Source organism: Camarhynchus parvulus, unplaced genomic scaffold, assembly GCF_901933205.1.
Source record: "Camarhynchus parvulus unplaced genomic scaffold, STF_HiC, whole genome shotgun sequence".
NCBI lineage: Eukaryota > Metazoa > Chordata > Aves > Passeriformes > Thraupidae > Camarhynchus > Camarhynchus parvulus.
In genome coordinates, this window is record NW_022148460.1 from 1,884 (window position 1) to 16,165 (window position 14,282).

The 14,282-nt window shown below is 54.6% G+C and overlaps 1 protein-coding gene and 1 long non-coding RNA gene across 2 annotated transcripts; one reads left to right on the forward strand and one right to left on the reverse strand.

Moving 5' to 3' along the window:
- Positions 1-290: 290 nt before the first annotated feature.
- On the reverse strand, positions 291-6,191 carry RPS18 (ribosomal protein S18). Its single transcript, XM_030970530.1, is given in 8 exon segments — positions 291-411; positions 521-611; positions 1,706-1,807; positions 3,319-3,382; positions 3,494-3,516; positions 4,563-4,586; positions 4,589-4,663; positions 6,036-6,191. Coding segments are annotated over 8 exon segments (612 nt in total). The 3' UTR covers positions 291-334.
- Positions 6,192-6,521: 330 nt separating this feature from the next.
- LOC115916793 lies at positions 6,522-8,558 on the forward strand. The gene is made up of 3 exons (XR_004061629.1): positions 6,522-6,591; positions 7,182-7,234; positions 8,477-8,558. It is a non-coding gene; the product is annotated as an uncharacterized LOC115916793 (long non-coding RNA).
- The last annotated feature ends 5,724 nt before the right edge of the window (positions 8,559-14,282 follow it).

Here is a 14,282-nt window from a genome sequence, read left to right on the forward strand (position 1 = left end):
TCATTTTCCCCGATTTTTTTCCTCTCATTTTTCCCGATTTTTTCCCCTTCACTTTTCCCCTCATTTTCCCCAATTTTTTCCCTCATTTTTCCCTATTTTTTCCTTCATTTTCCCCGATTTTTTCCCCTCATTTTCCCCGATTTTTTCCCTCGTTTTTTCCCGATTTTTTCCCTCTCATTTTTCCCAATTTTTTCCTTCATTTTCCCCGATTTTTCTCCCTCATTTTTTCCCTCATTTTTCCCCTCATTTTCCCCTCATTTCCCCCCCCCAAAAAAATTCCACTCATTGACTCCAAAAAATCTCCATTTTTATTCCCGGAATTCCCCAAAATTCCTCATTTTTTCTTGGACACGCCCACGGTGCGGCCGCGCCTCCCGGTGGTCTTGGTGTGCTGCCCCCTCACCCTGAGCCTGCAAGGAGAAAAACGGAGAAAAATTCCCATTTAGCCCCAAAATTCGGGAGGTTTTGGGCAATTCCAGCTTCGGGGATTTTGGGGATTTGACCAAAATCGCCGTTTTACCCCAGAAGTGGCGCAGGCAGCGGTGGGCGGCATGATTTTCTTCAGGCTCCAGGTCCTCGCGCAGCTTGTTGTCCAAACCGTTGGCCAGGACCTGGGGGAAAATGGGGGGAAAATGGGGAAAAATGGTAAAAAAGGGAAAATTATGGGGAAAAAAGGAAAAATATTGGGGGAAAATGTTGGGGAAAATAAAAAGGAGAAAATGGGGAAAAAAAAAAAAATGAAGAAAAATGGGAAAATAATGGGAAAATGAAAAATTAGGGAAAAAAAATTGAAAAAATTAGGGAGAAATAAAATGGGGGGAAAATGGGGAAAATGGTAAATGATGGGAAAAAGGAAAAATATTGGGGAAAATGTTGGGAAAAGGAGAAAATGGGGAAAAAAAAATGGGGAAAATGGGGAAAATTGAAAAAAAAAAAATCAGGGGAAATAAAATGGGGGAAATGAGGGAAAATGGGGAGAAATTGGGAAAAATGGGAGGGAAAAAATAGGGGAAAAAAAGGAATATTGAGGAAAAAATGGGGAGAAAATGGGGGAAAAAAAAATGGGGAAAAAATGGGAAAAAAATGGGGAAAATGGAAAATGGGGGAAATGGGGGAAAAAATGGAGGAAAAAGACAGGAAAATGGGAAAAATGGGGAAAAATGAGGAAAAATGGGGGGGAAATGGGGAAAATGGGGAAAAAGAGGGGAAAATTGGGGAGGAAAATTGTTTGGGGAAATTGTGGAAAGATGAGGGAAAAAATAGGGAAAAAACGAGGAAAAAGCGGGAAAAAGGAGTTGTGGGCAGCTGGGGCCACCTGTGGCAGGTGAGGGGACACTTTGGGGACACTTTGGGGACATTTTGGGGGGACACTTTGGGGACATTTTGGGGACACTTTGGGGACATTTTGGGGGACACTTTGGGGACACTTTGGGGACACTTTGGGGACACTTTGGGGGGACTTTGGGGACACTTTGGGGACACTGGGGACACTTTGGGGACACTTTGGGGACACTTTGGGGGCATTCTGGGGACACTTTGGGGACATTTTGGGGGACATTTTAGGGACACTTTGGGGGCATTCTGGGGACACTTTGGGGACATTCTGGGGACACTTTGGGGACATTTTGGGGGACACTTTGGGGACACTTTGGGGACATTTTGGGGACACTTTGGGGGACATTTTGGGGACATTTTGGGGACCCACCTGGGAGTATTTGCCGTCCTTGACGTCCTTCTGCCTGTTGAGGAACCAGTCGGGGATCTTGTACTGCCGCGGGTTCTGCATGATGGTGATCACCCTCTCCACCTGGGCACGCGGGGACACGGCTGTCACCGCTGTCCCCAAGTATCCCCAACCCCATGGGGACAGGAAATGCCAAAATTGGGGTGAAAACCCCAAAAAACTGCACCAGAATCCCATGAAAAATGGCTGAAATAGCACTAAAAATAGCCCAAATTCGGTCCAAAATGGCCCAAAGGCCACCAAAAATGTCCCCCAAAGTGTCCCCAAGGCCATGGGGACAGGAAATGCCAAAATTGGGGTGAAAACCCCAAAAAACTGCATCCCAATGGGATAAAAAACGGCTGAAATAGCACTGAAAATAGCCCAAATTGGGCCCAAAAAGTGTCCCCAAGGCCACCAAAAATGTCCCCAAAGTGTCCCCAACCACAGGGGGACAGAAAACCCAAAACTTGGATCCAAAAACTCCAAAAACTGCACCTGAATCTCATTAAAAATGGCTGAAATAGCACTAAAAACGTCCCAAAATCTCCTCAAACCACCCCAAAATTGGTCTGAAATTGTCCCCAAGGTGTCCCCAAGGTGTCCCCAAAGGTGTCCCCAAAGTGTCCCCAAGGTGTCCCCAGGTGCCACCTCATCCTCGGTGAGCTCCCCCCATGAACTGTTTGGTCAGGTCGGATGTCCCAAAGGTGTCCCCAAGGCCCCAAAACCACCCAAAAGTCCCCTCAAAACCCCATGGATTGTCCCCAAACCCCCATGAACTGTCCCCAAAGTGTCCCCAAAGTGTCCCCCAAAGTGTCCCCAAAGTGTCCCCAGGTGCCACCTCGTCCTTGGTGAGCTCCCCGGCGCGCTTGGTCAGGTCGATGTCGGCCCCAAAACCCCCCAAACCACCCCAAAACTCCCCTCAGAACCCCATGGATTGTCCCCAAACCCCCATGAATTGTCCCCAAGGTGTCCCCAAAGTGTCCCCAAGGTGTCCCCAAGGTGCCACCTCATCCTCAGTGAGCTCCTGGTGCGCTTGGTCAGGTCGATGTCGGCCCCAAAACCCCCAAACCACCCCAAAACTCCCCTCAGAACCCCATGGATTGTCCCCAAACCCCCATGAACTGTCCCCAAGGTGTCCCCAGGATGTCCCCAAGGTGTCCCCAGGATGTCCCCAAGGTGTCCCCAGGTGTCCCCAAGGTGTCCCCAGGTGCCACCTCGTCCTCGGTGAGCTCCCCGGCGCGTTTGGTCAGGTCGATGTCGGCCCCAAAACCACCCAAAAGTCCCCTCAAAACCCCATGGATTGTCCCCAAACCCCCATGAACTGTCCCCAAAGTGTCCCCAAAGTGTCCCCAGGATGTCCCCAAGGTGTCCCCAAAGTGTCCCCAAAGTGTCCCCAGGATGTCCCCAAGGTGTCCCCAGGTGCCACCTCGTCCTCAGTGAGCTCCCCGGCGCGTTTGGTCAGGTCAATGTCGGCCCCAAAACCCCCAAACCACCCCAAAACTCCCCTCAGAACCCCATGGATTGTCCCCAAACCCCCATGAACTGTCCCCAAAGTGTCCCCAAAGTGTCCCCAAGGTGTCCCCAGGTGCCACCTCGTCCTCGGTGAGCTCCCCGGCGCGTTTGGTCAGGTCGATGTCAGCCTTGCGCAGCACCACGCCCCCAAAACCACCCAAAGTCCCCGCCCCCCATGGACAATCGGGTGACAAACGGGTGACAACAAGGTGGCGGCTCCACGAGGCCACCACGGTGTCCCCAAACCCCTCAAAGTGTCCCCACAGCGCCCCAATCCCCTCCAGGTGTCCTTGAGGTGTCCCCAAGGTCCCCCCACTGTCCCCAAATTGTCCCCGCCAGTGTCCCCAAACCCCTCAGACTGTCCCCAAAGTGCCCCAATCCTCTCCAGGTGTCCCCACCCCCCTGGCACTGTCCCCACGGTGTCCCCAGCCCTGGCAGTGTCCCCTGGCATTGTCCCCATCCCCCTGGCAGTGTCCCTGCAGTGTCCCCAATGTCCCCACAGTGTCCCCACCCCCCTGGCATTGTCCCCATCCCCCTGGCATTGTCCCTGCAGTGTCCCCAATGTCCCCACAGTGTCCCCATCCCCTCAGGCTGTCCCTGCAGTGTCCCCAACTCCCCTTGCAATGCCCCTGCAGTGTCCCCATCCCCCTGGCAATGTCCCCAGTGTCCCCGCAATGTCCCCACCCCCCCCGGCAGTGTCCCCAATGTCCCCACAGTGTCCCCATCCCCCTGGCAGTGTCCCTCCCTGCAGTGTCCCCAATGTCCCCATCCCCTCAGGCTGTCCCTGCAGTGTCCCCAATGTCCCCACAGTGTCCCCAGCCCCCTGGCAGTGTCCCTGCAGTGTCCCTGCAGTGTCCCCCATCCCTCAGGCTGTCCCTGCAGTGTCCCCACGCCCTCAGGCTGTCCCTGGCAATGTCCCCACCCCCTGGCAATGTCCCTGCAGTGTCCCCACCCCCCTGGCAGTGTCCCCAAGGTGTCCCCACCCCCCCGGCAGTGTCCCCAATGTCCCCACAGTGTCCCCACCCCCCCGGCAGTGTCCCCAATGTCCCTGCGGTGTCCCCATCCCCCTGGCAATGTCCCCAATGTCCCCATGGTGTCCCCCACCCCGCAGTGTCCCCAATGTCCCCATGGTGTCCCCCCCCATACCCCCGGCAGTGTCCCCAATGTCCCCATGGTGTCCCCAACCCCCGGCAGTGTCCCCAATGTCCCCATGGTGTCCCCACCCCCCCGGCAGTGTCCCCAATGTCCCCGCGGTGTCCCCACCCCCCGGCAGTGTCCCCACGGTGTCCCCATCCCCCCGGCAGTGTCCCCACGGTGTCCCCACCTTGATGGCGGTGATGGCTAAGGCGAGATCTTGCGGCGCCCGTCGATGTTGGTGTTGAGCACCCGCAGAATGTGCTGGAACTTCTCGGGGATCACCAGCGACTGAGGGGGGGACACAGGGGACAGTGAGGGGACAGTGAGGGGACACTGGGGACATTGGGGACAGCGAGGGGATCACCAGGGACTGAGGGGGGGACACAGGGGACAGTGAGGGGACACTGGGGACATTGGGAACTCCTCGGGGATCACCAGCGACTGAGGGGACACAGGGGACAGTGAGGGGTGAGGGGACATTGGGGACAGTGAGGGGACACTGGGGACATTGGGAACTTCTCGGGGATCACCAGGGACTGAGGGGGGGACACAGGGGACAGTGAGGGGACACCAGGGACTGAGGGGACAGCGGGGATCACCAGACACTGAGGGGACACAGGGGACAGTGGGGACATTGGGAACTCCTCGGGGATCACCAGAGACTGAGGGGGGGGACACAGGGGACAGTGAGGGGACAGTGAGGGGACAGCAGGGACATTGGGGACATTGGGAACTCCTCGGGGATCACCAGGGACTGAGGGGACATTGGGGACAGTGAGGGGACACCAGGGACTGAGGGGACATTGGGGACAGGGGGGACACCAGACACTGAGGGGACACGGGGGACCAGACACTGAGGGGACACAGGGGACAGTGAGGGGACACTGGGGACATTGGGAACTCCTCGGGGATCACCAGGGACTGAGGGGGCACAGGGGACAGTGAGGGGACAGTGAGGGGACATCAGGGACTGAGGGGACACAGGGGACATTGAGGGGACACCAGGGACTGAGGGGACAGCGGGGATCACCAGACACTGAGGGGACACAGGGGACAGTGAAGGGACATTGAGCGGACATCAGGGACTGAGGGGACACTGAGGGGACATTGGGAACTTCTCGGGGATCACCAGGGACTGAGGGGATACAGGGGACAGTGAGGGGACAGTGAGGGGACACCAGGGACTGAGGGGACACTGAGGGGACATTAGAAACTTCCCAGAGCTCACCAGGGACTGAGGGGACATTGGGGACAGTGAGGGGACACCAGGGACTGAGGGGACAGCGGGGATCACCAGACACTGAGGGGACATTGGGGACAGTGAGGGGACATTGAGGGGACACCAGGGACTGAGGGGACATTGGGGACATTGAGGGGACACCAGGGACTGAGGGGACATTGGGGGCATCAATTGGGACAGCAAGGACTGGGGGGACACCGCGACACCTACGCGGGGACAGCCCCGCGATGGTTTTTGGAGGCGTTAAGGAAAATTCCAGAAACATTTGGGAGGATTTTAGGCGGTTGGGGACACCTGGAGGGAATTGGGGACATTTTGGGGACAGTTTTAGAAGGGTCGAGAACAATTTCAGAGGATTTGGGACAATTTTAGGGTGGTTTGTGGCAATTCTGGGAGCGGCTTGGGGCATTTTAGCGACACTTTGTGGCCGCTCCGGGCCGAGCCCGCCGTGAGGGGAGCGAAGGCCGCCATGACACCTGAGGGAGGGGGGGTCGGACATTCGCTCCCCTCCCGCCGCCATTGCCGCTCTCCACCGCCCCCTCCCCGCCCCGCCGCCTCCCTCGGTGCCGCCGCCATCGCCCCGCGCCCTTCCCGCCGCTCTCCGCCCTCCCCTCGCGCCGATGCCGGCGGATCCCGCCCGGAGCCTCACCATGGCTGCGGCCTCCGCGCGGCTCTGCCGGGGGAACAAGAAGGCGGAAGTGACGTCACGCGCGCGCCGTGCGTCAGCAAGATGGCGGCGCAGGCGGAGGTAGCGCCGGCAGCGGGAGCGGTTTGGGGGATCCCCGGGCGGCTTTTGGGGTTATTTTGGGGTTTTTTGGGGTTTTTGTGGGGATTCGGGAGGGGTTTGGGATGGCGGAGGGGGGCGCGGCGGTCACTGAGGCGGTTTTGCCGCAGGTGGCGGCGATGGAGGCGCCGCTGGAGGCGGAGCTGGAGGCGGAGCTGGACCTGGAGGGGGCGGAGCTGGAGGAGGTGGATGGTGAGAGGGGCGGGGCCAATTAAAGGGGCGGGGTTATTGAAATGGAAGGGTTAATTAGCGTTAAATGAGGGGGCGGGGCCGGACAGGTGGCTGGCAAAGAGAGGGTGGAGCCTGCAGGTAAAAGTGGGCGTGGTCACAGGCCTGGGATGCCACAAAGGGGGCGGGGCTTTGACCTTATGTGGGTGCTGTATTCAGCTGGAGGCGTGGCCATTGAAATAATGTGTGGGTATTCTGTTGGGGGCGTTGCCATTAATCTAATTTGCATACAGCGTGCTAGGGGCGTGGCTACTCCTTATTTGGGCGTGCGCAACCTCATGTGGGCGTGGCCATGACCTTATTTGGGCATCCACGTCATCCTGGGGCCACATTGCCGCCAATGGAGAGGGCGTGGCCTGTGTGAGGGGGCGTGGCCTGGCCGGACTGAACCATTGGGGGGGGGGGATATTCCCAATTTCTGCCCCTTTTTTCCCATTTTTTTTCCCCGTTTTTTCCCCGTTTTTTCCCATTTTTTCCCCGAATTTTCCCATTTTTCCTCATTGTTCCAATTTCTTTTGCCCAATTTTGCCCGTTTTTCCCTCGTTTTTCCCCAGTGCACATCCAGGAGAACCTGGAGGACGCCCTGGTGCAGGAGGCGCTGCAGACCGTGAGTCCCGAAATGGCCCCAAAATCGCCCCAAAAAATGGCCCCGAAAAATCCCCCCAAAGTGTCCCCAAAGTGTCCCCAAGTGTCCCAAAATGTCCCCAGGTGTCCCCACATGTCTCCTGGTGTCCCCAAAGTGTCACTAAAGTGGCCCAAAATGGCCCCAGATGTCCCCAAAGTGCCCCCAATGTCCCCAATGTCCCCAAAGTGTCCCCTAAGGTGTCCCCTAATGTCCCCAATGCCCCAGTGTCCCCAATGTCCCCGATGTCCCCAATGTCCCCAATCCCCCCTAGTGTCCCCAATGTCCCCAAAGTGTCCCCATGTCCCCAATGTCCCCGGGATGTCCCCAATGTCCCCAATGCCCCCGATGTCCCCAATGCCCCCGATGTCCCCAAAATGTCCCCGATGTCCCCAAAGTGTCCCCAATGTCCCCGATGTCCCCAATGTCCCCAAATGCCCCCAATGTCCCCCAATGTCCCCAATGCCCAAAGTGTCCCCAATGTCCCCAATGTCCCCAATGTCCCCAATGCCCCCAATGTCCCCAATCCCCCCTAGTGTCCCCAATGTCCCCAATGTCCCCAATCCCCCCAACGTCCCCAAAGTGTCCCCGATGTCCCCAAAGTGTCCCAGATGTCCCCAATGCCCCAATGTCCCCAATGTCCCAAATATCCCCAATGTCCCCCAATGTCCCCAATGCCCAAAGTGTCCCCAATGTCCCCAGTGTCCCCAATGTCCCCAGTGTCCCCAATGTCCCAAATATCCCCAAATGTCCCCAATGTCCCCGATGTCCCCAATGTCCCCAGTGTCTCCAAATGCCCCCAATGTCCCCCCAATGTCCCCAATGCCCAAAGTGTCCCAATGTCCCCCGATGCCCCCAATGTCCCCAATGTCCCCAATGTCCCCAATCCCCCCTAGTGTCCCCAATGTCCTCAATGTCCCTAATGTCCCCAATGTCCCCAATGTCCCCGAAGTGTCCCCAATGTCCCCAATCCCCCAATCCCCCCAATGTCCCCAGTGTCCCCGATGTCCCCAATGTCCCCAATTTCCCAATGTCCCCAGTGTCCCCTAGTGTCCCCAATGTCCCCAATCCCCCCAATGTCCTCAATGTCCCCAATGTCCCCAATGTCCCCAATGTCCCCAGTGTCCCCAATGTCTCCAATGTCCCCAATCCCCCCAATGTCCCCAGTGTCCCCAAAGTGTCCCCAGTGTCCCCAAAGTGTCCCCATGTCCCGCGGTGCCCTTGCAGGGCGTGGATCTCCGTCAGTACTCGCGCCAGGTGGAGCTGGAGCTGCAGGAGGTGGAGAGAGCGTCCATCCAGGACTGTATCCTGAAACGTGTCCCCAAAATGTCCCCAAAGTGTCCCCAAAGTGTCCCCAAGGTGTCCCCAAAGTGTCCCCAAAATGTCCCCAAAGTGTCCCCAAAGTGTCCCCAAAGTGTCCCCAAAATGTCCCAAAAAATGTCCCCCAGGTGTCCTCAGAAATGTCCCCAAAGTGTCCCCAAAATGTCCCCAAGGTGTCCCCAAATGATCCCCAAAGTGTCCCCAAAAGTGTCCCCAAAGTGTCCCCAAAGTGTCCCCAAAAATGTCCCAAAAATGTCCCCAAAGTGTCCCCAAAGTGTCCCCAGGGTGTCCCCAAAGTGTCCCCAAAAATGTCCCCAAAGTGTCCCCAAGGTGTCCCCAAAGTGTCCCCAAAGTGTCCCCAAAATGTCCCCAAAGTGTCCCCAAAGTGTCCCCAAAGTGTCCCCAAGGTGTCCCCAAAGTGTCCCCAAAGTGTCCCCAGGGTGTCCCCAAAATGTCCCAAAAAATGTCCCCCAGGTGTCCTCAGAAATGTCCCCAAAATGCCCCCAAAATGTCCCCAAAAATGTCCCCAAGGTGTCTCCAAGGTGTCCCCAATGTCCCCAAGGTTTCCCCGATGTCCCCAAGGTGTCCCCGATGTCCCCAAAGTGTCCCCAAGGTGTCCCCAGGTGTCCCCAAGGTGTCCCCAAAGTGTCCCCAAAATGTCCCCAAAAATCTCCCAAAAAATGTCCCCAAGGTGTCCCCGATGTCCCCAGGTGTCCCCAAGGTGTCCCCAATGTCCCCAATGTCCCCGATGTCCCCAAAGTGTCCCAGGTGTCCCCAGGTGTCCCCAGGTGTCCCCAAAGTGTCCCCAAAGTGTCCCCAGCTGTCCCCAAGGTGTCCCCAGGTGTCCCCAAAGTGTCCCCAAGGTGTCCCCGATGTCCCCAAGGTGTCCCCAAAGTGTCCCCAAAGTGTCCCCAGGTGTCCCCAGGTGTCCCAGGTGACCCTTGACCCCTCAGACATCCCATGTCCCCAGGTGTCCCCAGATCAGGTGTCCCCTCGAGGTGAGCCATGTCCCCAGGTGTCACCAGGTGTCCCCAAATGTCACCAAAGGGTCCCCAGGTGTCACCAGGTGTCCCCAAATGTCACCAAAGGGTCCCCAGGTGTCACCAAAGTGTCCCCAGGTGTCACCAGGTGTCCCCAGATGTCCCCAGGTGTCCCCCAAGTGTCCCCAGGTGTCCCCTCAATGTCAAAGGGTCCCCGGATGTCACCAAAGTGTCCCCAGGTGTCACCAAAGTGTCACCAGGTGTGCCCAAAGTGTCCCCGGATGTCACCAAAGTGTCACCAGAGTGTCACCAGATGTGCCCAGGTGTGCCCAGGTGTCACCAGATGTCAGCAAAGTGTCACCAGGTGTCACCAAAGTGTCACCAAAGTGTCAACAGGTGTCCCCAGGTGTCCCCAGATGTCCCCAAGGTGTGCCCAGATGTCACCAAAGTGTCACCAGGTGTCCCCAGGTGTCCCCAAGATGTCCCCAGGTGTCACCAAAGTGTCACCAGGTGTGCCCAGGTGTCCCCAGGTGTCAGCAGGTGTCACCAAATGTCCCCAGATGTCCCCAGGTGTGCCCAGGTGTCACCAAAGTGTCACCAGGTGTCCCCAAATGTCACCAGGTGTCACCAAATGTCCCCAAAGTGTCCCCAGGTGTCACCAAAGTGTCCCCAGGTGTCACCAAAGTGTCACCAGGTGTGCCCAAAGTGTCCCCAGGTGTCCCCAAAGTGTCCCCAGGTGTCACCAGTGTCCCCAGATGTGCCCAGTGTCACCAGGTGTGCCCAGGTGTGCCCAGGTGTCCCCAAAGTGTCACCAGGTGTCCCCAAAGTGTCACCAAAGTGTCACCAAAGTGTCCCCAAAGTGTCCCCAAAGTGTCCCCAGGTGTCCCCAGATGTCCCAGGTGTCACCAGGTGTGCCCAGGTGTCCCCAGGTGTCCCCAAATGTCCCCAAAGGTGTCACCAAATGTCCCAGGTGTGCCCAGGTGTGCCCAGGTGTCACCAGATGTCCCCAGATGTCACCAAAGTGTCACCAAAGTGTCACCAAATGTCCCCAGGTGTGCCCAGGTGTCCCCAAGATGTCCCCAGATGTCACCAAAGTGTCACCAGGTGTGCCCAAAGTGTGACCAGGTGTCACCAAATGTCACCAAAGTGTCCCCAGGTGTCACCAAAGTGTCCCCAGGTGTCCCCAGGTGTGCCCAGGTGTCCCCAGGTGTCACCAAAGTGTGCCCAGGTGTCACCAAATGTCACCAGGTGTCACCAAAGTGTCCCCAGGTGTCCCCAGATGTCCCCAGGTGTCCCCAGGTGTCCCCAAATGCCACCAGGACCCTGTAAAACAGCCTCAAAAATCCCCAAAAAATAACCCAAAAAATCCCAAAAAAATCCTCCAAAAATGCCCAAAAATGGCCAAAAAAAGCTCCAAATGTCCCCAAATTGTCCCCAAGGTGTCCCCAAATGTCCCCAAGTGTCCCCAAATTGTCCCCAAATGCCATCAGGACCCTGTAAAGCAGCCTTAAAAATGCCATAAAAACCACCCCAAAAGTCCCCAAAAAATCCTCAAAAAATGCCCAAAAAATCCCTAAATGTCCCCAAATTGTCCCCAAATTGTCCCCAAAAAGGTCCCCAAGTGTCCCCAAAATGGACCCTTTAAAACAGCCTCACAAATGCCATGAAAATCACCCTAAAAATCCCAAAAAAATCCTCCAAAAAGGCCCAAAAATGGCCAAAAAAAGCTCCAAATGTCCCCAAATTGTCCCCAAGGTGTCCCCAAATGTCCCCAAGTGTCCTGAAATGCCACCAAAACCCTTTAAAACAGCCTCAAAAATCCCATGAAAATCACCCCAAAAATCCCAAAAAAATCCTCAAAAAATGCCCAAAAATGCCCAAAAATGGCCAAAAAAAGCCCCGAAAAAAGCCGAAAAAAACTCTAAATGTCCCCAAATTGTCCCCAAATTGTCCCCAAGGTGTCCCCAATGTCTCAAAATGTCCCCAAATGCCACCAGGACCCTTTAAACCAGCTGCAAAATCCCATGAAAATCACCCCAAAAATGCCCAAAAAATGCCCAAAAATGGCCCAAAAAATCCCCGAAAAAAGCCAAAAAAAATCCAAAATGTCCCCAAATTGTCCCCAATTGTCCCAAATGTCCCCAAATGTCCCCAAGTGTCCCCAAATGCCACCAGGACCCTGTAAAACAGCCTCAAAAAATCCTCAAAAAATCCTCAAAAAATGCCCAAAAATGGCCCAAAAATGCCCCCAAAAAGGCCGAAAAAAATCCAAAAAAAGCCCCAAATGTCCCCAAATTGTCCCCAATTGTCCCCAAATGTCCCCAAATGCCACCAGGACCCTTTAAAACAGCCTCAAAAATCCCATGAAAATCACCCCAAAAATGCCCAAAAAATCCCCAAAAATGCTCAAAAAATCCTCCAAAAATGCTCAAAAAATCCCCAAAAAAGCCAAAAAAAAGCCGAAAAAATCTCTGAATGTCCCCAAATTGTCCCCAAACTGTCGGCAGCGCATGGAGGAGATGCTGGGCTCGTTCCAGAGCTCGCTGAGCTCGCTGAGCTGGGAGATCCCAGCCCCAAAACGGCCCCAAAACGGCCCCAAAATGGCTTCAAAGTGTCCCCAGTGTCCCCAAATGGCCCCAAATGTCCCCAAATGTTCCCAAACGGCACCAGAAGCCCCCAAAAAAGCCACAAAATCCCCAAAAATGCCACCAAGTCCCCTAAAAATCACCCCAAAAATCCCCAAAAATCCTCCAAAAATGGCCAAAAAAAGCCCCAAAAAAGCCAAAAAAAGCCCCAAATGTCCCCAAATTGTCCCCAAATTGTCCCCTAATTGTCACCAAGTGTCCCCAAGTGTTTCCAAGTGTCCCCAAATGCCACCAGGACCCTTTAAAACAGCTTCAAAAATGCCATGAAAATCACCCCAAAAATCCCCAAAAATCCTCAAAAAATCCCCCAAAAATGCTCAAAAAATCCCCAAAAAGGCCCCGAAAAAAGCCAAAAAATCTCTAAATGTCCCCAAATTGTCCCCAAATTGTCCCCAAAGTGTCCCCAAATGTCTCCTAGTGTCCCCAAATGCCACCAGGACCCTGTAAAACAGCCTCAAAAAAAATCCCATAAAAATCACCCCAAAAATCCCCAAAAATCCCCAAAATAGCCCCCAAAAGCGAAAAAAAATCCAAAAAAAGCCCCAAATGTCCCCAAATTGTCCCCAAATGTCCCCAAATGTCCCCAAGTGTCCCCAAATGCCACCAGGACCCTTTAAAACAGCCTCAAAAATCCCATGAAAATCACCCCAAAAATCCCCAAAAATGCCTCAAAAAAAAATCCTCCAAAAATGCTCAAAAAATCCCCGAAAAAAGCCGAAAAAAAGCCGAAAAAATCTCTGAATGTCCCCGAATTGTCCCCAAACTGTCGGCAGCGCATGGAGGAGATGCTGGGCTCGTTCCAGAGCTCGCTGAGCTCGCTGAGCTGGGAGATCCCAGCCCCAAAACGGCCCCAAAACGGCCCCAAAATGGCTTCAAAGTGTCCCCAGTGTCCCCAAATGTCCCCAAATGGCCCCAAATGTCCCCAAATGTCCCCAAACGGCACCAGAACCCCCCAAAAAAGCCACAAAATCCCCAAAAATGCCACCAAGTCCCCTAAAAGTCACCCCAAAAAATCCCCAAAAAATCCTCCAAAAATGCCCAAAAATGGCCAAAAAAAGCGCCAAAAAAGCCGAAAAAATCCCTAAATGTCCCCAAATTGTCCCCAAATTGTCACCAAGTGTCCCCAAGTGTCCCCAGGTGTTCCCAAGTGTCCCCAAATGCCACCAGGACCCTGTAAAACAGCCTCAAAAAATCCTCAAAAAATCCTCAAAAAATGCCCAAAAAATGCCCAAAAATGGCCCCAAAAAGGCCGAAAAAATCCAAAAAAAGCCCCAAATGTCCCCAAATTGTCCCCAAATGTCCCCAAATGTCCCCAAGTGTCCTGAAATGCCACCAAAACCCTTTAAAACAGCCTCAAAAATCCCCCAAAATCACCCCAAAATGCCCAAAAATGGCCAAAAATGGCCCAAAAATCCCCATGTCCCCCTAAATGTCCCGAAATTGTCCCCAAATTGTCCCCAAATGCCACCAGGACCGTTTAAAACAGCCTCAAAAATCCCATAAAAATCACCTCAAAAAATCCACATAAAATGCCGTAAAAAAAATGCCCAAAAATGGCTAAAAAAAGCCGAAAAAAAGCCGAAAAAAACCCCAAGTGTCCCCAAATTGTTCCCAAATTGTCCCCAAATGCCACCAAGACCCTGTAAAACAGCCTCAAAAATCCCCAAAAAATCCTCAAAAAATCCTCAAAAATCCTCAAAAAATCACCCCAAAAATCCTCAAAAAATCCTCCAAAAATGCTCAAAAAATCCCCGAAAAAAGCCAAAAAAAATCCAAAAAAACCCCTAAATGTCCCCAAACTGTCGGCAGCGCATGGAGGAGATGCTGGGCTCGTTCCAGAGCTCGCTGAGCTCGCTGAGCTGGGAGATCCCAGCCCCAAAACGGCCCCAAAACGGCCCCAAAACGGCCCCAAATGGCCCCAAAATGGCCCCAAATGGCCCCAAAATGGCTTCAAAGTGTCCCCAGTGTCCCCAAATGTCCCCAAATGTCCCCAAATGTCCCCAAACGGCACCAAAACCCCCCAAAAAAGCCACAAAATCCCCAAAAATGCCACCAAGTCCCCTAAAAGTCACCCCAAAAAATCCCCAA